The 21,694-nt window shown below is 34.7% G+C and overlaps 1 protein-coding gene across 43 annotated transcripts in view; it reads left to right on the forward strand.

The window, feature by feature from the left end:
• NRXN1 (neurexin 1) overlaps positions 1-21,694 on the forward strand; it is a 1,160,645-nt gene that overhangs the window by 506,995 nt on the left and 631,956 nt on the right. For 30 of the 43 annotated variants that reach the window (XM_078349361.1, XM_078349363.1, XM_078349383.1 and 27 more), the window contains 3 exons: positions 7,606-7,989; positions 14,817-15,020; positions 17,622-17,648. In XM_078349361.1, coding sequence (XP_078205487.1) covers positions 7,606-7,989; positions 14,817-15,020; positions 17,622-17,648 — 615 coding nt within the window. The remainder of the gene's footprint in view (positions 1-7,605; positions 7,990-14,816; positions 15,021-17,621; positions 17,649-21,694) is intronic. The other 13 variants (XM_078349369.1, XM_078349374.1, XM_078349376.1 and 10 more) reach the window with 1 other exon arrangement.

Below are 21,694 nucleotides of genomic sequence, written 5' to 3' on the forward strand. Positions count from 1 at the left end.
TATATTTATTTATTCTGAAGAAGTTCATAGGAAAAAAGCCATTTATTTCTCGACACTGAATTTTTTTTAGTATTTGTACATTGCCCTCCAGTTTTTGTTAACATGTATATATATTTTATATAGTTGCAATTAGAATATAAACATAATTTTTCATGTCCTCTGTTTAATGTGATGTCATGAACTCTTTTGCTCAAGATTATCTAAGAAACCAAATTTATTTTCTGGGAATTATGGAATCATAAGCAAAGATTCAGAGCAAAGATTTTCAGAAGTACCTGAACTGGGCCCCAGGCTCATAGGACTTAAATGTATTAACATATCTAAAGAAAAAAAACTCACAGGGGCAAATATTAGCAGTAATTATCTGAATACTGCTTAGAGAACTTGACAACTTCATCCCTACTCTAGAGATGGAGGCAAGTCATTGAATTGAGATAAGACTGTCAAGCCTTCCCGGGCCAATATTCCTATAAATTTTATAATGTCATGCATTCTTGTTGTTCAGAATCCATGTTCCCCAAATACTCTTTTGATTAGGATTTAGTTCCTGTTGTAAGTCTGATTAGACTGGAAGGAGAGAAAATATAACAGTTATATATACAGTCAGCCTGGCCCCCTGTTTTTTGCATATTTTACATCTGTGGATTCAATCAACTATGGATTGAAAATAATTGGGAAAAAAATTGAGTCTGCCCAGAAAATATACAGAATTTTTATCTTGTCATTGTTTCTTAAACAAGGCAGTGTAACTATTAATGTAGCATTTATATTATATTACGTATAAGTAATCTAGAGATGACTTAAAATATGGGAGGATGTGCATAGGTTATATATAAATACTAAGCCGTTTTATATCAAAGATTCAAGCATCCGTAGATTTTGGTGTCTCCAGGAGGTCCTGGAACCAATCCCCACAAATACTGAAGGATGAGTGCATATGCATATTCACATTCCTGTAACAGGTTAACTTCTCATCATAAATGAATAAATAACATTTGATTATTATTGACATCCATATTGACAGAGCTATTGCCAATATGGAAGTATTTCATGTTCTGTGATAGGTACTTTCTCAGAGGAAATTAATAACTTGGCATCTTATTTTATACACTGGTGTTATGAACATAGTAAATATCAGTCAAACTTGGGAAATGAAACCACCCTCTGTAAAATTACCAAATCTCCTCTTTGGGCTTGCCTAGCTAAGGGGCAGACCCTGGGCTATGGCATGAGTTGCACCCTAAGGAGATAGGCAGTTAACTGACCACACTCAGCCCCAGTGACCCTTACTGTGGACAGCTGAGTGGAAATCTGTGAAACTTCTGCAAAGTAATATTTCAGTGGCTATAGCATGTTATTTGATTGATATTTACAACCTTCCAACATTGTTTATGATCATGTTTAAAATACATATGTATCTGTACATCGCTATGAATGTGTATATGTGTTTATATATGTGCATTTATTAATACTTGTTGTGTTTCATATATAAATACATGCTTTTGGTGAATATGTTCAGGCAATTCAAAAAATACCTAAGTGAAGAGTTCCCTTTACCACACAATTCTCTCATTATTTATCTCTGTTCTTCATAGATAACCACTAAAATAATTTGGCATTGAAAAATTCCCAGGTCTTTTTCTAGGCATCAATATCTTTATAAATATGTTCATGCATATAAAATAATTATGCAGCTTATTTTCCATAATCAAGATTATAGTTTACCAATTACTGTGTCAAAAACTTAGAGTTTTTCTGTACCATTCTTTGTAGTAACATCATATATACCTTAGCTTGAACAAACTAATATTTAGTTATTTCTCTATTGAAGACCATTTAAATTTTTACTTTTTTAAACCTCCAGGGTTTTAAACTAGTTTACAGATAATGCCTTCATACATGAAATCTTTGTGTATATTGGCCAGAGTATCTCTAGGATTGATTGTGAGAACAGTGATTAATGAATTAATTATATTTTTAATTTTGAAAGATAATGACCGTTTAGTTTACTAACTGCTGTTTCAATTTACATTTCTATTTACAGTAAATGAGATGCCTTTTCCTCCTTATTCTTCCCAATACCAGATAATATTAAACTTCTAAGTTTTTGTCATAAGATTTCTGTTTGAATATATTGGTTTAATTCCTGAAGTTCCCAGCTCACAGATTAATCAAGTAAGCAGAAAACAGATGGTAATAAGCAGAGAACAGAATATTAATATGGTATTTTTGTTTTGTTTCCAAATACAGTTAATTTTATTTCTTTATAAACCGCATAGCTGATAGTGGTTTTAAAAAAGATACAGAAAAACTTTAAAACCCACTCATAATCACACTATCGCCAAATCCCCACTGTTAATATTTTGGTTCTTTTTAAAAATTATTTCATGGGAATCATATATTTTACATTTTACATTATACCCTATTATCAATGTTATATTCAGTTTTTATTAATTATATTGTACCTTTTAATTGAGTTTAAATTTGGTAATAGACTAGGAATTTGGCAAGTAAATTTATAACTCTGAAATGTGATTCTTTTGTATAGGGACAGGTGGAGCAGAATGGTGTATAGATGAAATTGATATGAATTTAAACAATTCATTTAAGCAGTAGTTTAAAAATTGTTTATTCAAAAAGGAATCTCGGGAATCCCCCTAGAGAATCCTTTATTTTGCCTAAGAGCCACATTGAAGCCTAATGAATCTGTCCTTTGGCTAAGCTTGCCAGCTGGTTGGCTGAAGAGCTAGAACATCTGATCTTCTCACCAGGAAAAGGGCACACATTTTCTACTCTTCATTTCCTTGTAATTTAAACTTTTGAAGTAATTTAACTCTTGACATCAACTTAACTTATTTTAAATCTCGCCTTCACTCCATGTTTCTTCTCACCCTGTAAATTAATCTTATGGAAGTATAAGAGCCGGTAAATATGGGATAGAAAAATTAATGGAAACTAGTAAGTGATGAAAAACTGCCTCAGTATGTGGTAAAAGTCATTTCCACTTTTATAAATAAGAGCTCTTTTAAACAGTTTTTTTTAACCTTTGCATACAATTTTAGAAAAGAAAGATAAATTTATTACTTATTTATGAATATTCTTAAATACTATCTTTTCTGCTTATCAACTTTGTTTTACCTTTTGCATATGTCATGAAAAAGAACTTTAAATATAGACTATAATGTGATACAGTTTCTACATTAAAATTATATAAGTCGTATGTCCACAAATAATTTATTTTTTAGTTGAGATCCCATTCCTTTAAAAAGTAAAATAGCATAGTTGGGTACTTTAGATTCTTAAATAGTGAAGCATAAAACACTGATACGTATAAGTTCTCAAATACAACTACTGTTCCCCAATTTTAACAGCCTGAACATAACAATGTTTACATAAAATATTTAGTTAATTTACCAGAAACTCCAAATATAATTATAGTAGAAGGCGTAGAAGGTATGAAAGAAGGTACCTATTCAAAAAAGAACATGTCAATATTTGTCGTTCCTGGAAGAAGATAGACGGATGACCCATTAATATATTCAGATTTTTGTTTTCTCTTAAGATTGTATTTATAAAATTTATTTACCTCAGCCTTGGGAAAATTCTCATTTTCCATTGATATATAGAGTTTGGCAACTTCTCAATTGTCTTCAATTATCAGTGAACCAGGTTTAAATATTAATTTGATGTGTTCTTTGTAACCACTGATTTTATAACTCAATTATAAAATAAGCACATGGGAACATTAATATTTAAATTTCACTATGCTCATATGTATGAGTTAAATTGGTTTAAACTAATTCGAATTCTGTGATGACTCCTATGCTAGATGACTATGTCCTTTGATTCATATCCGTAGTAAAAATCATTAAGGAGATCTGGGATTCAAATCCCTTACTGGAAATGTGTCTATTTCAGGACACATGTTTAGTCTAAAATATAAATTTCTATTTGCATTTGTCTCAGTAATAAAATTTAATTATTTTTTTCAAACCATTTTTACTCCAGGAATTTTCAAAATATAAAAATAATTGTTTCCATCCCACTTGAATTAAGTTCTTTACTTTCTGATTATTTGCCATCTCTTTTACAAAGATTTTCTAAAATACAAGTTCCTATGGATTAGCAAAGCATATAGATAAAATGGTACTTGATTTTCAGCCCTATTTTCTTCATCCTATGTTGTCTGCTTACATAATTTTTTAATGGCTGGTATCTGATACATCCATTTGCCTGTTGTGTCTCCTTAACTTTGAATCCAGAACTCAATTTAACTTCTAGTCTTTCTTGGATTATATTTGAGTTAAAGGTAAGAGTATATTCCTTTCTTTCTGTCCCATACTTTGTTGCTTGTTCTTTCTATGAGAACTCTAAAATTGTCTCTCACAGGAACAATAAGAGACTGGGAGAAACTTACTCTTTATGATAGTAACTCTTAAATCTGTTCTTTTTTTTTTTGTACTGTGGGTTATAACTTTTCAGCTGATGCTGAAATCCATTTGATGGTCCAATATTTGTTTTAGTAAAATAATACAATGCGAGATAAAATATCAAAGTGGTTCAGAGGCAGTGGAGTTAAATATTTTTTTCTTTTAAACACTTGTTTCTCTCTCTGTGTGTGTGTGTGTGTGTGTGTAGTGAGATACTTAAAAATTGTGATCTTTATGACTGTGATCAGAAAACTCTAGTCTAATGAAAAAGTTATAGTAAGAATTTTACTCAGTCTCTATCAAGCACATTCATAAAAAACATATATGAACTTTCTTACAATACTTTGCTCAAAGCAAGCACTAACACACCATAAATAAAAATCAAGAGACACAATTAATTCATCCTTACTGTCAGACAGACTGTCTCAGGGGCAGCAGTTTTGCCCCCGAGAGTGAGTGCACATACAGTGCACCAAGGTATGGAAACTATGTGGAAGAGGTGGAGAGAGTGAGTTGTGGAAGACACTGAATTTCCTTGTCTCAGGAATCCTCCAGGAATCCTCTATGTTTCAGAATTGTAATACCCTGAGTAGGGACAATTCAGTCTTTCCAAGGGCTTTTCTTTTACCTCCTTCTGAGCTGAGTAAAAAGAGCATATGAGAAAATATACATACATATATATTGCATACTTATGTATATTTGAATATATCCCCGCTCTTGGAATAGTTTGTCATTGTTCATTTGCTAATGTGTCTCCTAACATTTCCTCTCAATAGTGGATATTCAGTTAATCAAATCGTCAAAAATTCTATTGCTTTTAGGAAGCCTTATTGAACTAATTGGAAAACAGAGTAACATCCCTTTCTCTTTTATCTTAAGACCGTGTCACTTTGGCCAGGTGCTATGGCTCATGCCGGTAATCTCAGCACTTTGAAAGGCCAAGGCGGGCATATCACATGATTCCATGAGTTTGAGACCAGCCTGGCCAACATCACAAAACCCATCTCTACTAAAAATACAAAAATTAGGCAGATGTGGTGGCATACACCTGTAATCCCAGCTAATTTGGAGGCTGAGGCACAAGAATTGCTTAGACCAGGAGGCAGAGGTTGTATTGAGCCAGATCCTGCCACTGTATTCCAGCTTGTGTGACAGAGCAAGACTCTGTCTCAGAAAAAAAAAAAAAAAAAAAACATGTCACTTTGTTCATTGCATGTAACTCTTTGCTTTCCATGATATGTGCTATTTAAAGTGTCCACCTTTCCTTCTGTCATTAATAGACATTCTCATCTTATTCTACCTTACGTTAACTATTTCAGAGAATAGGGACCATCTGTTTATTCACTTCTTAGGTATTTTGAATAGTGTTGTATACAAAATGATGCTTTAAAAATACATGTAATGATCATTCTATTTGAAATAGAAAAGAGTCCGCATTCTCTCTCAATATTACAAATTTTATTTCCTCAAAATGCCATTCTTTATATTTTTCTAAATAGTATTTTATGGTGCCCATATATTTCTAAATGAGAGTTTTCTTCTAGACACTTGTACAAATGTGAACAGTAAAAATAAATGCTTTGTTCTTTTCCCTTTTACCTGCTTCCCTAGGAAATCTCTGTTTTGCTCCCCTCCTTGGAAGGCCAAAATAGCAATGCCTTTGAGTGTTTCTCCCCTAGGAGCTTTTTCCTTTTCTTTCTGTGAAAGTCTAGAGAGACAAATATCCTCGTAATGATTCAGCCACCTGAGCAGTCTCCATGCCCTTCTCCTTCACAAAGGCAGATCCCATTACACTGCCCAGATCCAAGGGGGCCCTTCTGCTGGGATTTGGAATACTCCTGGGCACAATGTCGGTGCCCGCAGACTTACATCCTTAATTAGATATGTGTTTTCACTTGCGGTGGGCCTTTGGTATTCTGTGTAGCAACTAAAATGCATCTCCCTACACACACCCTACCCACCTTCCACTTCCTCTTTTTGTCCCACACCTCCCATCTCCAGGTCTCTCTTCCCTAAATCCCTGAGGTTCTATGCCCATGCTTCAGCATGCTGTCAGACCTTTCTGAATACTGTTTCTCTCATCAGACTCTTCCTAGCCTGCCTTATAATCTAGAGCTGAAAAACAAATCTGGGATAATGTTATGGATCCATGTGGTATTCTCTTTGGGTATCATAGTTCCATTTTTTACAAAGGTCTTTCTGAAAATAGAATATTGATGGAATTTTTGGTAATCTGACAGTATGTATGGAAGTTTTGATCAGGAATGTGCTTTTGATCTTTCTTTTATTTTTTATAGATTCCACTAATATTTTTCTGTGATCCTCAAATGATCCTGTGTAGATGAATATCTGCTTATCCCATACCTAGGGCTTAGAGCCCTGTGTGTTTATAAACCAATAGCTTTTTCTCCTTAACATTTGGAGTAAGAGAAAGAAAGCCTTGTTAATTTAAATAAATAACTAGTTTGGTTTAAAAATAAGGGAGCAATTGATTTTGTTTGACTCTTACTGAAATACAATAATGAACATTTATGCAGTGCTTATTATAAACCATGAACATTACTAGTATTATTTTATTCAGCACTCAAAGCAACCTTATCAAGTCAATAATATTATTATGCCCATATTATGAATAAGGAAAACGAAACTATCTAAGTTAGTCAGTAGCTTTATACAGCTAGGAGTAATGAAGTTAGGTTTTGATATAGGTAATCTGTCAAACCATTGTGCTCAGAGTAATCAAGCCAGTTAAAATAGGAACATAAAATCTTTCCTTAGTCTGCAGATGAATATTAGCTTTGAAAACAAGCACTAACCAAGAGGAATCTGACTTTCTTCTAGAGACTGCTGTAGAATGACCGTTTCTTTATGTTTAATGCATGTAGACATGCATTGGTTGAACTGTTAGAGGCTGTCAAACACTATTTGTTGGCTGTACACTTTGGTTTTCATTCTCAAGTTCAAATGGAACCATTTGGTTAGTCTGCCTTATTTCTAAAGTTATTTAATTCCACAGATTTCTTAACTTCTCTGGGAAATACCAGAAAGTGGGTATAAAAGAATAATAATTGTCTGCCTCCAAGGGCTTCACCATTAAGCAGATGAAAGAGAGAAAGGTAATTAGAACACATTGGTGCTTTTTAAAGACCTATGTATTCTCTTCTCTTTCCAATAGGTACCATTTCTGTCAACACATTGCGTACTCCCTACACTGCTCCTGGTGAGAGTGAGATTCTGGACCTGGATGATGAGTTGTACCTGGGGGGCCTGCCAGAAAATAAAGCTGGCCTTATCTTCCCTACTGAGGTGTGGACTGCTCTGCTCAACTATGGCTACGTGGGCTGCATCAGGGATTTGTTCATCGACGGCCAAAGCAAAGATATACGGCAAATGGCTGAAGTTCAAAGCACTGCTGGAGTGAAGCCTTCCTGCTCAAGGGAAACAGCAAAACCGTGCCTTAGCAACCCTTGCAAAAACAATGGCATGTGCAGGGATGGGTGGAACAGATATGTCTGTGATTGTTCTGGAACAGGCTATCTTGGCAGGTCCTGTGAGAGAGGTAGGATTCTAAAACCCCGACAGCCAACTCCCTGAGATGAAAAGTATATTTACTGTTGACCTCAAACCTGAACTGACCATTGAAACATAACGTATACTCTACTGAAGTAAATTCTATTTGTTTAAGCTGAGCAACCATACCTCACATGGATTACTAATGAGCACCTAATGTTTTTCAAAGAGCTTGGTTCTGAAAGGACACTGCTCTTAAGTATAATGCAGGAATAGAAATTTGAATCTTTAGTATCCTCTAGAGTAGGAGCCTAAGATGTATTACAAATAATAACTTCTGTCTCTTTTGCCCAGTTTTTAACTTCAGAACACTAGACAGGAAAAGAGGCATGAATTAGACATACCTATGGCTTCTAGCGCTGATACCCATGCTAAGAAATAGCATTTGAGACGAGCTAAGCTGTGAGTTTCAAGGTCCCTGATACAACCCGGTGAGACTTAAGTTAGCCTCCTCATTTCACTTTGGTCAGCTTACAAAAGTGTCAATATCCTCTTTGAAAAGTAAGCTGACTTTCAGTCACCTAAGGTGCACCAACGTTTTTGGAATTGTTCCCTGATAGAGAAAGTACTTACCTTTGGCTGGGACCTAACCAATTGCAGAGGATTCATTTACCAATTTGCTATTAAGGCTTAGCTGTGCCTATTGAAGTTCTGAGCAGGTCCCACCTTTCTTTTTGTAATAGGAGGCAAACCTACATTAAGTTTTTCTTTTCTTCTCCCAGTAAAAAAAAAAGGAATGAGGATGCAAAGAAAACTGAAAGATAATAGCTGTCCCAGTTGATCTGCAGAACAGGCTAAAGGAATAAATAGCAGAATAAATAGTTCTAGGCTTATTGTCCATAGACACAGTGTTTCAGATAAAGGCTTTAGTCACTACACCCATTGTCACTTATTTTCAACAATGGAACTAAACATCAATATGAAAAAATATTGATGAGTTGTTCCATTGTTCTTACCTGTTACAAATAACATTGCTTTATTATATATTTAGCCTAAAAGTACCCGGCATCTATTTTTAATCTATAAATATTTATTGTTTTTCTTTTTTATTCCTGAAATAATTTAATTCATTTTGCCTACAACTTCCTAGGAAAAAAGGGGTTATTTTGTGAAACCCAAAATTGAAATTTGATTTTGGTTATTTATCTTAAAAAAGAGGTACATCAACTTATTACTTCTATGATTAATATTAAAAAATATAAATATTTAGTAGTAATATATTAATCATGTATTAAACTCTTACCAGATGCTATTATTATTGCGTATCATGCAGTTAGATGGGTCAATAGATGGCTATTTTATCACATAGATATAGATATATTTATTCATTCTCCTTATCATAAGACCTAACTGCAATATCTGTGAATTGTCAAGACAACTTAGCTATTTCTGTATCATTTAGTTAGTATGGTGTATATTCTTTATACATTTCCTCTTTGCATTTTGCTCCCCAATTTTAGTTTATTTCTTTAGTTTTGTTTTTGGAAATTGCCAAAATGATGAAAAATGTAGCAAAGCTTGCAAGGTACAGTACAGTTAGGGATATGTGAGATTAGCGGACTTGCATGATTTAAGGTTTTTTTTTAATTTTATCCCTCAGAGAGCTGCCAGTTATTCTGATGCCTCTTAGTTGAGTGAAGCTGGAAAAGGGTATAACTCAACCATCCCATGAATTACGGAAGCTTTCAGTTAAATATGCATGGTGTACCACCCTGTGGCAATATTCTGCTACTACATATGGCAAAAATAAAAATAGAAATTGTAGACCTTTCAGAACCAGCAAGAGAGAGAGGAAATATTTATGTATTGCAATGATTAGAAAAAGGGGCAGCAAGCATATGTAGATTTGTAAATGAGAATTTAATAGCAAACTTTATCATCGGGATTCTGCAGACGTTTTTATCTGATAGGAGGCTGGAAGTTTCTGTGCCTCCAGGTTGGCTGTATTCTGAGGAAAAATGGTCATTTTGGGGTGGTTCTTATTACTGGACTACCCAGGTGTATTGTGAGAGGTCTTTGCTTTTCAGAATTAATTTTCTTGCTCACTTTAGGGTGCCTCCTGAGAGCAAGGAAAATGTGTGAGGGCTGTCATGCTCAATGCCACAAAATTTGACTTCTTTCCAGCTCCTAGCTATTATGTCCTAGTTCAGTTAATTCAACATCTTGCCTGAAACTCTGAGTTTCCAATTTAAAAGAAGGGGCTTTGACTGAGTTTGTTCTGCAGACACATATTGGTCACATAAGGCTGTTGTTGATCAAATAAGAGTTGACAAGTCCTGAAGTTTTTTTTTAAAGTTTTTTTCCTTATTATTGAGCAAAAATTGATAATTTATAATTTATGAAGATAATTATTTAGATAAGATAAGAAAGTAATTAAAAACCATGTTCAAGTCCTTGGACTTAGAAAGTTCAGCATGGAAAAATTATGGTACAGTTGTATTATAGGAGATGTTTATCCTGCTTAAGGAAGCAAAGGAGTTTATAAGAAAGAACAAAATACTTGCTAACTTAGGCAAATAAGAAGATGGTATTTTGTTTTACATGTATTGATTCTATAAGGTGGAGTCATACAGAAATAATGTTCAATCAATAAAAGTTAAATTTAGCACCTTCCCTTCTGCTTTATTTTTAATAAAACTGAGAATTTGTGGAGACTTGATTATATAAAAATCATTCTGAGTTCTATGTAAGAATAAGAGCATTGATATAATCAGAGGTCTACTTTACACTGTTAAAATTCTAACAGATGGAGGGACAGATGTCAGAGCAATATAATTTGGCTGCCTGTCTGATTTTCATCGTTGATCACAATATGTGACTGCCTTTCGGCAGAGCTGAGCACAGGTGTACACTTTAGACTGCAACAAAGAATAATGCAGAAGAGCAAATTTATCAAACTTAATGACAAGGGAGAAGGAGATATAGAAGACGAAGTTGAAACTGTTTTTCTCCCCCAGTGGGAAGTATTATACTGGAATTAGCCTTTTAAAGAATTATTGTATGTTTTAAATGACGAAATAATTTTACTAATGTTCAAGGATGCTGCCAAATAGCATAACCTTCAAATATCAGAATGTTGTTTACCATTTATTTGGCAACTCTAGACTACAACCCTGAGCATTTGCCATTTCTTGTCTAATTAAACATTAGCTCTAATTATGAGGCATCATTTAGGCTTTCATTTGTCGTCTATCAACAAGTTATTTTCATATTGAGAATTATTTAAAATGACACTCGGGGGCACTCAAGTTTCATTGCTTTACTGTGTGATTTCAGTCCTGCAGCTTTTTGGAGAAAGTTAAAGCCTAATTATTCTGATGACTTTTTCTTCTCTGGATTGTATTTCACATAATATTTATGATCCATTGTCAGTCATTCATATTTCTAAAAGGAGGCACCCCCATTTAGTTGTCAATCAAATTAAGCTACTTTTCATAGAAGAATATAAGATGATTTCCAAAATATGATTATTCAATAATAGAGCCTAGCTGTACAGATTAAATAAAGAGGAGAAAGCGAACACTGTTTTCATCCTCTTATCTGTACGATACTGCAGTAACTGAACACATGATAATGGCTTTTATACTTTTATTCAAGTATTTGTTACTTTATAGATATGAGTCATGATTGGCTCGTTTAGGAAAAGTAAAAGTAACGATCAAATTTCCTTTAAAATTTTACCACAAGCATTTTTCGCTCTAGAATTCATTACAACTTTCACTCAGGTTTTAATTATGTCTTGAGCAACAGCAGTTTGATTACTTGCACTGGCCTTTGACTGCTGGGATTGTACTCCCATTTGGGAAACTTCTTACCTAATAGGAAAAAATATGATAAGGAGCTACTATATTTTTGAAGACCATATTTTATTTTTTTGCTGCCTAGGGCATTGCCTAACCATGAGGCCTCTATTTTGATAAATAGGCACTTCCCTAGCCTATCTTCTACAGCCCAATTTTGGCCTTCAAAGTGGACTTTATTAAATATTTTGTTCATGCACATTACTGGAATTAGATTTCACTTGCAATAGCAGAATAAATACTTAATTTCTTTGGTAAGCATTTATGTAAGCTTGGTATTCAAATTGAAATTAGCTCGCTATATGTATGTGTGTCTATGTGTGTGTGGAATTATTGATTCGATTAATATTTATGGAGGCTCCGATGCGGGCCTGGCATTCTGGGGGCACTTGCTGCTGATAGAGTAATGCATATGACAAATTGATCTCTGCCCCCAAGATACTTGTATTCTAAAGAGCAAATATAGATAATATTATACAAACAAGAAATGGTCATTAAAAAAATGAAATGGTGAATAGATATTGAATAACTGGAGCGGATAGCAGGCCTCTCTGGAGTAACATTTGAGCAGAGGCCTAAATGCTGAAAGAACAAGCTATTTAAAGATCTGGGTTGAAACATTTTTAAACAGAGGGATCTAAAAGTGCAGACACTTCAATGAGAGCATGAAATTGGCGTATTGGAGCTCACTGAACAGGAAGTGGAAGATACCTAAAGCTGAGGCCAGAGAGATGGGCTGGGGCCAGGGTCACGCTGATCTTTTCAGATTAAAAAAGGTGGAAACAGAGTTAAGGGAGCTATGGCAGTGGTCTAGGTGAGAGAAGAGAGCAGCGTCTGAGGCACATTAGTGGCAGAGGTGAGCAACAGTCAATTCAGAATGTGGATTGGAATTAGAGCCTATAAGACTTCCAGACTTGCAGATCTAGTGGACATGGCAGAGAGAGTAAGAGAAATCAGAAAGGTTTAGGTCTGAGCAATGGGATTATCACATTTACTGAGATGGAGAAGACTGAAGAAAGAGCATGTTTTGTTTGTTCATTTTCAGAGGGAGTGAATTAAGAGTTTAGTGAGGTGCCTATCATATTCCAATTGAGAATTTTCAAGAGGCAATTGATGTTAGAGCTCAGGAGAGAAGTCAGAATCCTTAATAAATATTAGAGGAGTGAGCATATGAGTTGACTGAGATCTTTTAAGTCAAGAGGTAGATGGAAAAGAGAAGGGAGCTAACCTAAGCAGGGAGACCTATAACCGTCGGTGCTTAGAGAGGTTCTGGGTACTCACTTAATCCCGTGAGGATGACAAATATTGATTAAAGTCTTACAGAAACAGTACTTGACTTTCTGAAAGATAAATTTGCAAAACCACAACTCTGAATATACTCCTAATGCTGAACACTGTTGTATTAGTAAAGTTAATTGTTATGCTGTGTAAGTAAGCAAAAGAATGAGAATTTCCTGGTACATTTTAATTCCAGGTAGTTTTTCTTTATTAAGTGATATCCTGAATTACTGGAACCAATGAAAAAGCAAATAGATTCATGCCTGTTTCTCAATGTTCCACTACCATAATAGTGTTTAACACGAAGGAGTGCTATTTCTTAAAGCCATCAGGTTGTCGTCAACAGTGTTTCTATTCACTTCTTTGTGTGTTTAAGACAGTATGAAGCAACTTCTGTATTGATGCCATCTACCTCACTTTTCTAACAAACACCCTCACAAGTTTCCAGTCCCATCCCATGCTTATTTAGTGTAGCAAAGGCACAACATTATTACTTTGGGTGACAACTTGACGTATTCAGGACACCAGGACACCAAATTTATACATGATATTTAAAGTTACTCCCCTTCTATAAATTAACCTTAAAAGGAAGTAACCGTTTTTTAAGCCTTCTTAAAAATTACCTTGTTAAACATAATGTCTCTAAAGAAGCATTATCTGTTGTTTGGTAATAGCAGTTTTTCTTTTGAACATCAACTTTGATAAAGTATTGGCCTAATTCCTATAGTTAAGCCATATTTCTTTTTTTTTTTTTTTTCTTTTAAAAATAATTCTATCAGGGCAAGATAATGAAAAAGTGATGATAGTCACTTCTCCTAGAACTACATGCTTTTAGGACAGGTCAAAGCCCTTAGATGTCTTCTGGCAGTACCCTCTCGTTGTGCAGTTGAAGAATTCAGAACCAAGGCAAGGTTGACTAATTCTACAGAACTAGTCAGTGGGCTCACCATACATAAACACGCATTGATAAGTAGCTGGAGGCTGGGTACAGTGACTCGTGCCTGTAATCCCAGCACTTTGGGAACCTGGGGTGAGAGAGTCACTTGAGCCAAGGAGTTTGAGACCAGCTTGGGCAACAAAGAAGACTTATCTCTAGAAAAAAGTCTTAGTAATAAACTAGCCTGGCATGGTGGCATGTGCCTGTGGTTTCAGCTATTCAGGAGGCTGAGGTAGAAAGATTGCTTGAGCCCTGAAGGTCATGGCTGCAGTAAGCTGAGATCCTGCCACTGCACTCCAGCCTAGGGGATGGAGCTAGACCCTGTCTCAAGCAAGCCACAACAGCCACCAAAAAAAAAAAAAAAAAAAAAGAAAGAAAAGAAAAAGAAAACCAAATCAAACAAACAAAAAACTAGCCCCACAAAAGTTGTTGGTGTTTCAAACTAAGCTCACACTGTGGCTTTACAAAAGAACGTGGTCTTTGCTCTTGAGAAGGGGGACAACATAATCAAACACTGAAATCCAACATGATCAAGGCTGTAAGTAGACAGTGCTGTATGAACAACAACAAAAAAGAAACTGCTGATATCTCTGTTTCTGGGCTTTAGCAAATATCTCACAAGAAAAGTCCTCTATTGTGACATCTGTTTACGGCTTACAATTTTGTTTATTTCTGAGGAAGATGAATTGATATTATTGTATTGTGTTCTAGAAGTCTTTGATAATAAATGATCCTTTTCTTTTTAAAGTATTAATGCACTAAACCGTCCAAGAACTTATTATATTCATTTTCCATCTCTAGAGGCAACGGTTTTGAGCTATGATGGGAGCATGTTTATGAAAATTCAGCTTCCCGTAGTCATGCACACAGAGGCTGAGGATGTGTCCTTACGATTCCGATCCCAGCGTGCATATGGCATTCTGATGGCAACCACTTCTAGAGATTCTGCTGACACCCTCCGCCTGGAGCTAGATGCAGGGCGTGTGAAACTGACGGTCAATCTAGGTAACAACCTGCCTTCCCCCATTGAACTAACACTTTTTACTTTTTGTTCAATTTTGCCTGCAAACATTGATCAAGTAGCCTGTTTGCCATGGAAAGTTAAACACCTAATGGTCTTATTTCCATCATTTGAAGTAATTTAGGTTGGGGGGGCATCTTTTTATTGTTTTTTGTTTTTTTTGTGTGTGTGTTTAACATAACTTCTGTTGTGTGATTTCTACCACTGAGGGTTCTTAAAAGAGAAGCCATGTCTGTCGTTGAGGGTAATTGAAAGTACAAATTATAAAGTCTGATGTTGCCTCCAGCTGAATTTTTGGTTGCTATATTCACTAACAGTTGGATCAGTTATAGGTGACATCCTTGCAGATAAATAAAAACGTGTTTGCTTAGAAAAGATTTGCAGTAGAAATATCAAATTTCTACTTTGCTATCTAGATGAACAGTTACCTGGATTAACAGTTGTTCTTATTCTACTCCATGTGCTTCTCCTTTGAATAGTCACCTTTGTGGTACCCCATCTTTTCTGTTTTGGAGTACTGTGTGGTGGTATTTTGCTATCAAACAGCGATCCACAACCCTTCAATGCCCAAAGTCTGCGGCCCTTAGCAAACAGCCATGAGAACACTAGAGACACAGGCTCTTCTACAGAAATATAATGCTTTCCTGCTTAATTGTAGCATTAAGAAAGACTCATTACAGTAAAACCTCACCAATCTGGATGAATTATGGGGGGAAACCAGGCTGAATTAGGAAAAAGTCTGAATTGCAGATTTTTAAAATTGTTTAAACAGTTTTTTAAAAATTATACTCAAAAACATAATAGTTGGGAATGTCTTATCAAGGAAAGGGCTCTCTAGGCTGATTTACATGGTTGGATAAGGATTATTTATAATTAGCACATTTTTTCATGCAAACTGTGGCACCAACATAAAGTATTGGAAATCAGTTTTCTTCCCAAACTTGACTTTTCAAAATCTTGTTTATGAGTTTAAAAATTTTTTAAGAGATCGTGGCTCATACCAAAGGAAGCATTAATATTCTGCCCAAATTTTCAGTATTATCGTTAATTCAAAATAAGGAGTCAAAATTAATGAGGTTTTACTGTATTTTTGACAGTGTTAAACACACATAGATAGAAATGAATAAACAGAGGGAGAAAAATAAAATTCGAAACTATGTAGATTTACTCCCAAAAAAGATTAATAAAATGTGATGAGGTAAGGCATTTGTGGAAACCTCACCTACATTTTCAAATTGTGCTGGGCAGAATGATAACTCATAAAATATAAAATTATCCCATCGGTAGCTTGTTGCATATAATTATATTTAATGAATATTAGTGACATTAAGTTAAACAATAAGGTTAAAAAATACTACTTTAATAACGCAGAGCACTCTCATTTACTGTTCTGTTAGAGTACCCTCTAGTGACAGTGACAGGTTACTACAAGCTAATCAAAACAGATGGCCTAATTGCAAGCAGTAAAGCTGCTGTTAGTCAAAGTGCAAACACTCATGAGAATTTTCCAACAGCAAAGCATTCTGTAGAAAGAGTTGTGTAGGTGCTGGTCCTTGGCTGCTTGCAACCACTTTTCTGATGCGGTTGACGACACATGACAAACTCAGCTATATGGAAACAGAATCTAGGTTTCTATTTTTTATGTTCCCCAAAGGCATTAAATAATAAAACCAAAACCAACAAATATATATATGCATATATAAAATGAACATGAAACATCCTGTATAGTCTTTTAAGAATAACCACTATAATTACAGTTTGTGTTACCCATGCCAGACATTCTGTTCTTATAGTAGCTGCTTTTATATAAAGCAAGTGTAAGAATGAGAAAATCCAGAAAGGGAAAATCAAGGGAAACATGACACTTATTATATAGAGATGACATCGTTAGCTCCTCAGAGAGGTGTAGGCTTGTGTGCTTTGAATAACGACTACTCCTTAGCTATCAGAGTTTCTAAAGGAAAGATAGAGGTAGTTGTTTCTTCCCTCCTCCAAGGGAATTAACACAAGGTGTGGAATCCAGCCACCATCTGGCAGTCATCTTTTTATGCCCAAGCAGATAAAATTTAAAAACAAACCAAAAACCATTAGGATAAGATAAGAATAATTTTAACTTGCTTTCCATTTGACCGCTGCAATTCTGAAGGATTCTGTTGGCCTTTGTGGGATATTAGATTTCGGAGGTCTAGGATGTCTGCGCCTAGCTGAACTTGCACTGTACCCCATTGTGACGGAGCACTTTTACATTTTGCTGAAAATAATGATATGTTCTTTCACAGATGGGGAGAAAGTTGCAGCCAGTCTAAGCCAAACATCTTTGACATTTAACAACTCTTTATTTCACTTAGATTTGTCACCATGTAGCTTTGTTTGAATTGGCCATTTTTGAAACCTTTTATTGTTTCTAATGTTAAACTTTTATAACAATACATCTGGGCTTTAAAAGTATGTAAAGAATAATGATATGGAGTGGCCAGATTTGCATGTGTCTGTCCCCGGAAGGGTGGACTGTGATTTTATTGGATGTCTGCAGCTATTACCTTGAAGGATGAATTTTCATTTTTCATCTATTCTTCCCCATCTAGATTGTATCAGGATTAACTGTAATTCCAGTAAGTGCCTATTCAAAATTTTTAAAATGTTATTCCTCCATTATGATGTAAGCTAGTCAAGATAAAAAAGAGAGAGAGAGCAAGAGAAATGTGTTTATAAAACTCATGAACTCACTTTTGAAGTGTACCAGTCCATCATCTGGGTTGTAAAAATTCATTTTTAAATTTCTACAGCTGAAGACTTTCCCACTGCAGTTCCTACCTCTATGTGGAAAAAGAGGTGACAAGCATTTTGTAATAAAATGTGTCAGTACCTTATAGACCTTTAGATACTGCAAGTGGCATTTGTGGACTCAGTTGTTCTCTTCATAACCAAATAGGAGAAAATATTGTGGATCTTATTTTCTTCTGTCTTTGTCTTTTAACTCAAATACCAAAAATGGTTAATTCCTCTGACTTCAAGAGTTATTATTAAATCCATCTAAAAAGTTTTACATAGACATAGAAAATTACTTGTCTAAAATGTTCTTCCTTGATCATTAAGAATGTTTATATGATGAATTTTTACATCCTAATCATATCTCTGCAAAAATAACCAAAACCCTTCAAATTTGTGACATGCATGCGAACTGATAAGCCTGGAAAGATGTATGGACTGAGTTTTCTTTGAATTTGGATGACAGATCTGAAAGGATATAAGGACTGTGATTTTATTTTGAGTTGTAGCATTATCTTAAGAGTGAACTTATTTATTTCTTTACATAAATGCTCAGGTTTTTCCTTTCCAGGTTTTGCTGATCACATTAGGAAACCTCCAATAATCACAACAAAAAGTCTTTAGCAATTTAAATAAAATGGTTCTAACAAACTTCTAATCTCTTCTTGCCACAGAACTTTTTTTATTTTCTTGGAACAATGCTGAATGTGAGTTGATGGAATCTACTCCCCAAAGCATTGGCAGTGTTTTCAAGTGGCAATAAGACATCCTCTGAGGAACATATAGAGGTCTTAAACTTGCAAAAACAAAACCATTTCCCTAATAAAATACATACTCTTTCAAACACTGTGCCTCTTACAGCTCATAATTGTCTCCATATATATTTAATATTCTTTTAAAAATAGCATGAAAATGAGTTTGTTCAATCACACCAATAAAAATGTAACAGAATCATGACTTATTAAAAAATAAGTTAATAAATTATAACCAATATGTCAGGCATTTAAAAGCATCTCAAACAAAATAGGTCCTACAAATAGCCTGTCAAAGCTCTCACATAAGTGGAATTTTTCAAATATGTGTCATCTCTTCTCTAATTCTATTACTTCCATGCATTCCTAAAAGGAATACACATTTTGCACATCTTATACCAGGTCTAGTTTGCTTTCAGCTCTGGGGCACATATGCAGGCAAAAATGGCAACTCACAAAATATTCTCTGCCAAAGCCAGATCTGTGCCTCACAGCAACTGTAGGTTTTTTTGATCCCTCCCATATCTTAGGAAATCCATCTGGGGACAGTATTCCTTTGTAGACCTCTATCTTAGGTACTCATTTTATTTTATTTATATCGAGCATGCAACAAAGCATGAATTTTTAAATTTATAAAATGTATCTATGTAAACTATAGCAATTAATGAAAATGCTTCAAATAACATGTAATTCTGTATTCTGTGGCTATAGCAGTGAGTTTTTAAATGTATGTTTATAGTATAATTGCTGTTGTTAGACTCGTTTGCCATTTGGCTCTAGTATCATGAGACTGTAGTATTGAGGATAGTCTTATTTTTCCTCTGGATATTCCACAGAGTAGTACCTTTGAGGACAAAGGTTTTTGCTGCTTAGTAAATTATTTTCCCTTTTTAAAGAGTATGTGATACTTGAATTAAATTAATGACCGTGAACTTCCAGTATACACATCGGACAGGACTGCACATGCCTTAACTTGACAGCAGTCACTGGAAGGAACATTACATGAACAGGTAACATTTTTATTTCCTTTGTCTCTGTTTTATTTGGGGAATAGGGGGCAGGTGTAGTGAGAAACCAAAGATCCATAAAAAAGACTCACCTTTGAGGAAAAGGAGAAATTTACATACCAGATAATGCAAACCTAACTCACAGTGGTTAAATGAACAGCAATTTCTACTTGAAGTGCATTTTGTACTCAATAGAAACTAAACTAACAATATCTGTATCTCAGTATAACTTGCAGTTTAAGGAAAGACCGATTTATTACATGTGTCCTCCGTGAGCCTTAGAGTTGTCTGAAACTAAGAAAATTAATGTACATTTATTAAATTACAGCTGATAACACCACTATCTCTAAAAATTTTACCATACCTATGATATCAACTGTATTGTGAAATTAACATGAAATACCTCAATTGATATCTTTTAAGAAAATCATCACAAGTAATATACAAAGTAAAACATAAAAGATTATCTTACATTAAAACTAATATTAAACTCTAAATTATTAAGTTTGAATGGAAACTTCCCCAGATACACTTTTCTACATTAACTTAAAATTGTGCTGTTGCTTCCTGTAGTCATTTTTGCTTTCTCCACCCTACCACCAAGTTTACAGCATCTGTACTTTATATGGAAAATATATGCAGTGTCAGACTACCCAATCTTTGCTAGGTGAAGAGGGCAGAGGCTCTGGCTACATGTGTTCAAACCTGCAGGACTGTGAGAGATGGCAGATACATTTCTTTTTCAGCCACTCCTGGGCCAGTACTTTAGATGCAGTGACAGAGTCTTCCATGGACAGAGTAGGGCACAGCCCAGTGTTAAAATTTCCTCTGAGAAAGGGCCAATCGGAATTCTAAGCATTATCTCTGTGAGATTCCTTGTTGCTACCATTTCCCCCGGAAGGAAAAGCTGTCAAGCATTTTTAAATGTAAGAAAAGAGGCTCTTTTCATTTAAAAATAAAAAAACCTTATTTTCAGATATGGATAGGGTACTTTCTCTAAAAAACTGTCTCTGTGAATAAAGGCCATTTCAGTGCCAAATACATGTTCTGATCTTACAGATTACAGAGTGTGACTGCACACAATCCCAGACTAATCTCAGTTTATTGACGCTCATTAGCTTATATCATTGCTAAAGTACGTTTATTTGCAATTTGGGATTAGGTTAAGTTCAGAGTTTCCAAATTCATGGGCTGCAAGATTGGCACAGAAATGAATTATCCATGGCTCACCACTCTCCTCTGTCTGGGATAGGAATAAAAGGACAGTCAGATTACCCTTCCCTCCTCCATTATGATTCGATAATTTTATATGGAAGTTGCTAAAAGAAACACCATCATTTAATGCAGATAATTTCTTTCTTAGACAGTGAAGGATACTTTAATAAAGGTAGATGGAAAGGGACTATAGAGTCACATTCTTTTAACATAAAAAAGAAAAACTATCCGAATTAATGAAGGAACAGAAATTGTAACTATTTAAAAAATCATTAAAAAAATCTGTACTAACAAAAACTAAATATTAACAAATTATTGCCAAAACCTTAAATCATACTGAACAAGATGCTTTTGTGACTAGCCCGTGAATGAATTATTTGTATGAGAAGATGAGTGTTTTACAGTCTCTTGCCTGGTCCGTAGTATTAAAAGTCATTTAAAAGTGATAAAGAATGCAGAAAGAATTATTTGTTGCTTGTGAAATTTTCTCAAGTGCATTCTTAATAGGCTTTGTACAGGACATTAGTCTCATTCTGCATTCTTTATATCTGCCAAAGCACATAACCTAATGTCAATCTCAGAGTTATAGTAAAAGTCTCAATTTCAAGTTTGGTGCCCAATATTTCCAAACAATGCATCCAAACTCATTAGACTACATGTTTCTAGTTAATCTTTTGTGAAAATTTGGCTTTTGTTGGTGACGTACTGCATGATTAAGTAGTGCTTTTTTTTTTCTTTCTCTCGTCTGGTAACCTTAAAAATTGATAGTGCTATAATCTTTTGAGGTTTAAATCCACTGAAATTTTGAAAACTAAACTTGCTCCTATCAACTATAGGTAAGTCCTAACTGTCACGTTAGTAACTACTTTAAACATGTGGTGGATCCAGGGAACCTTCTGTGTTTCTTGGTTTTGT

Source organism: Callithrix jacchus, chromosome 14 (assembly GCF_049354715.1).
Source record: "Callithrix jacchus isolate 240 chromosome 14, calJac240_pri, whole genome shotgun sequence".
NCBI classification, from domain to species: Eukaryota; Metazoa; Chordata; class Mammalia; order Primates; family Cebidae; genus Callithrix; species Callithrix jacchus.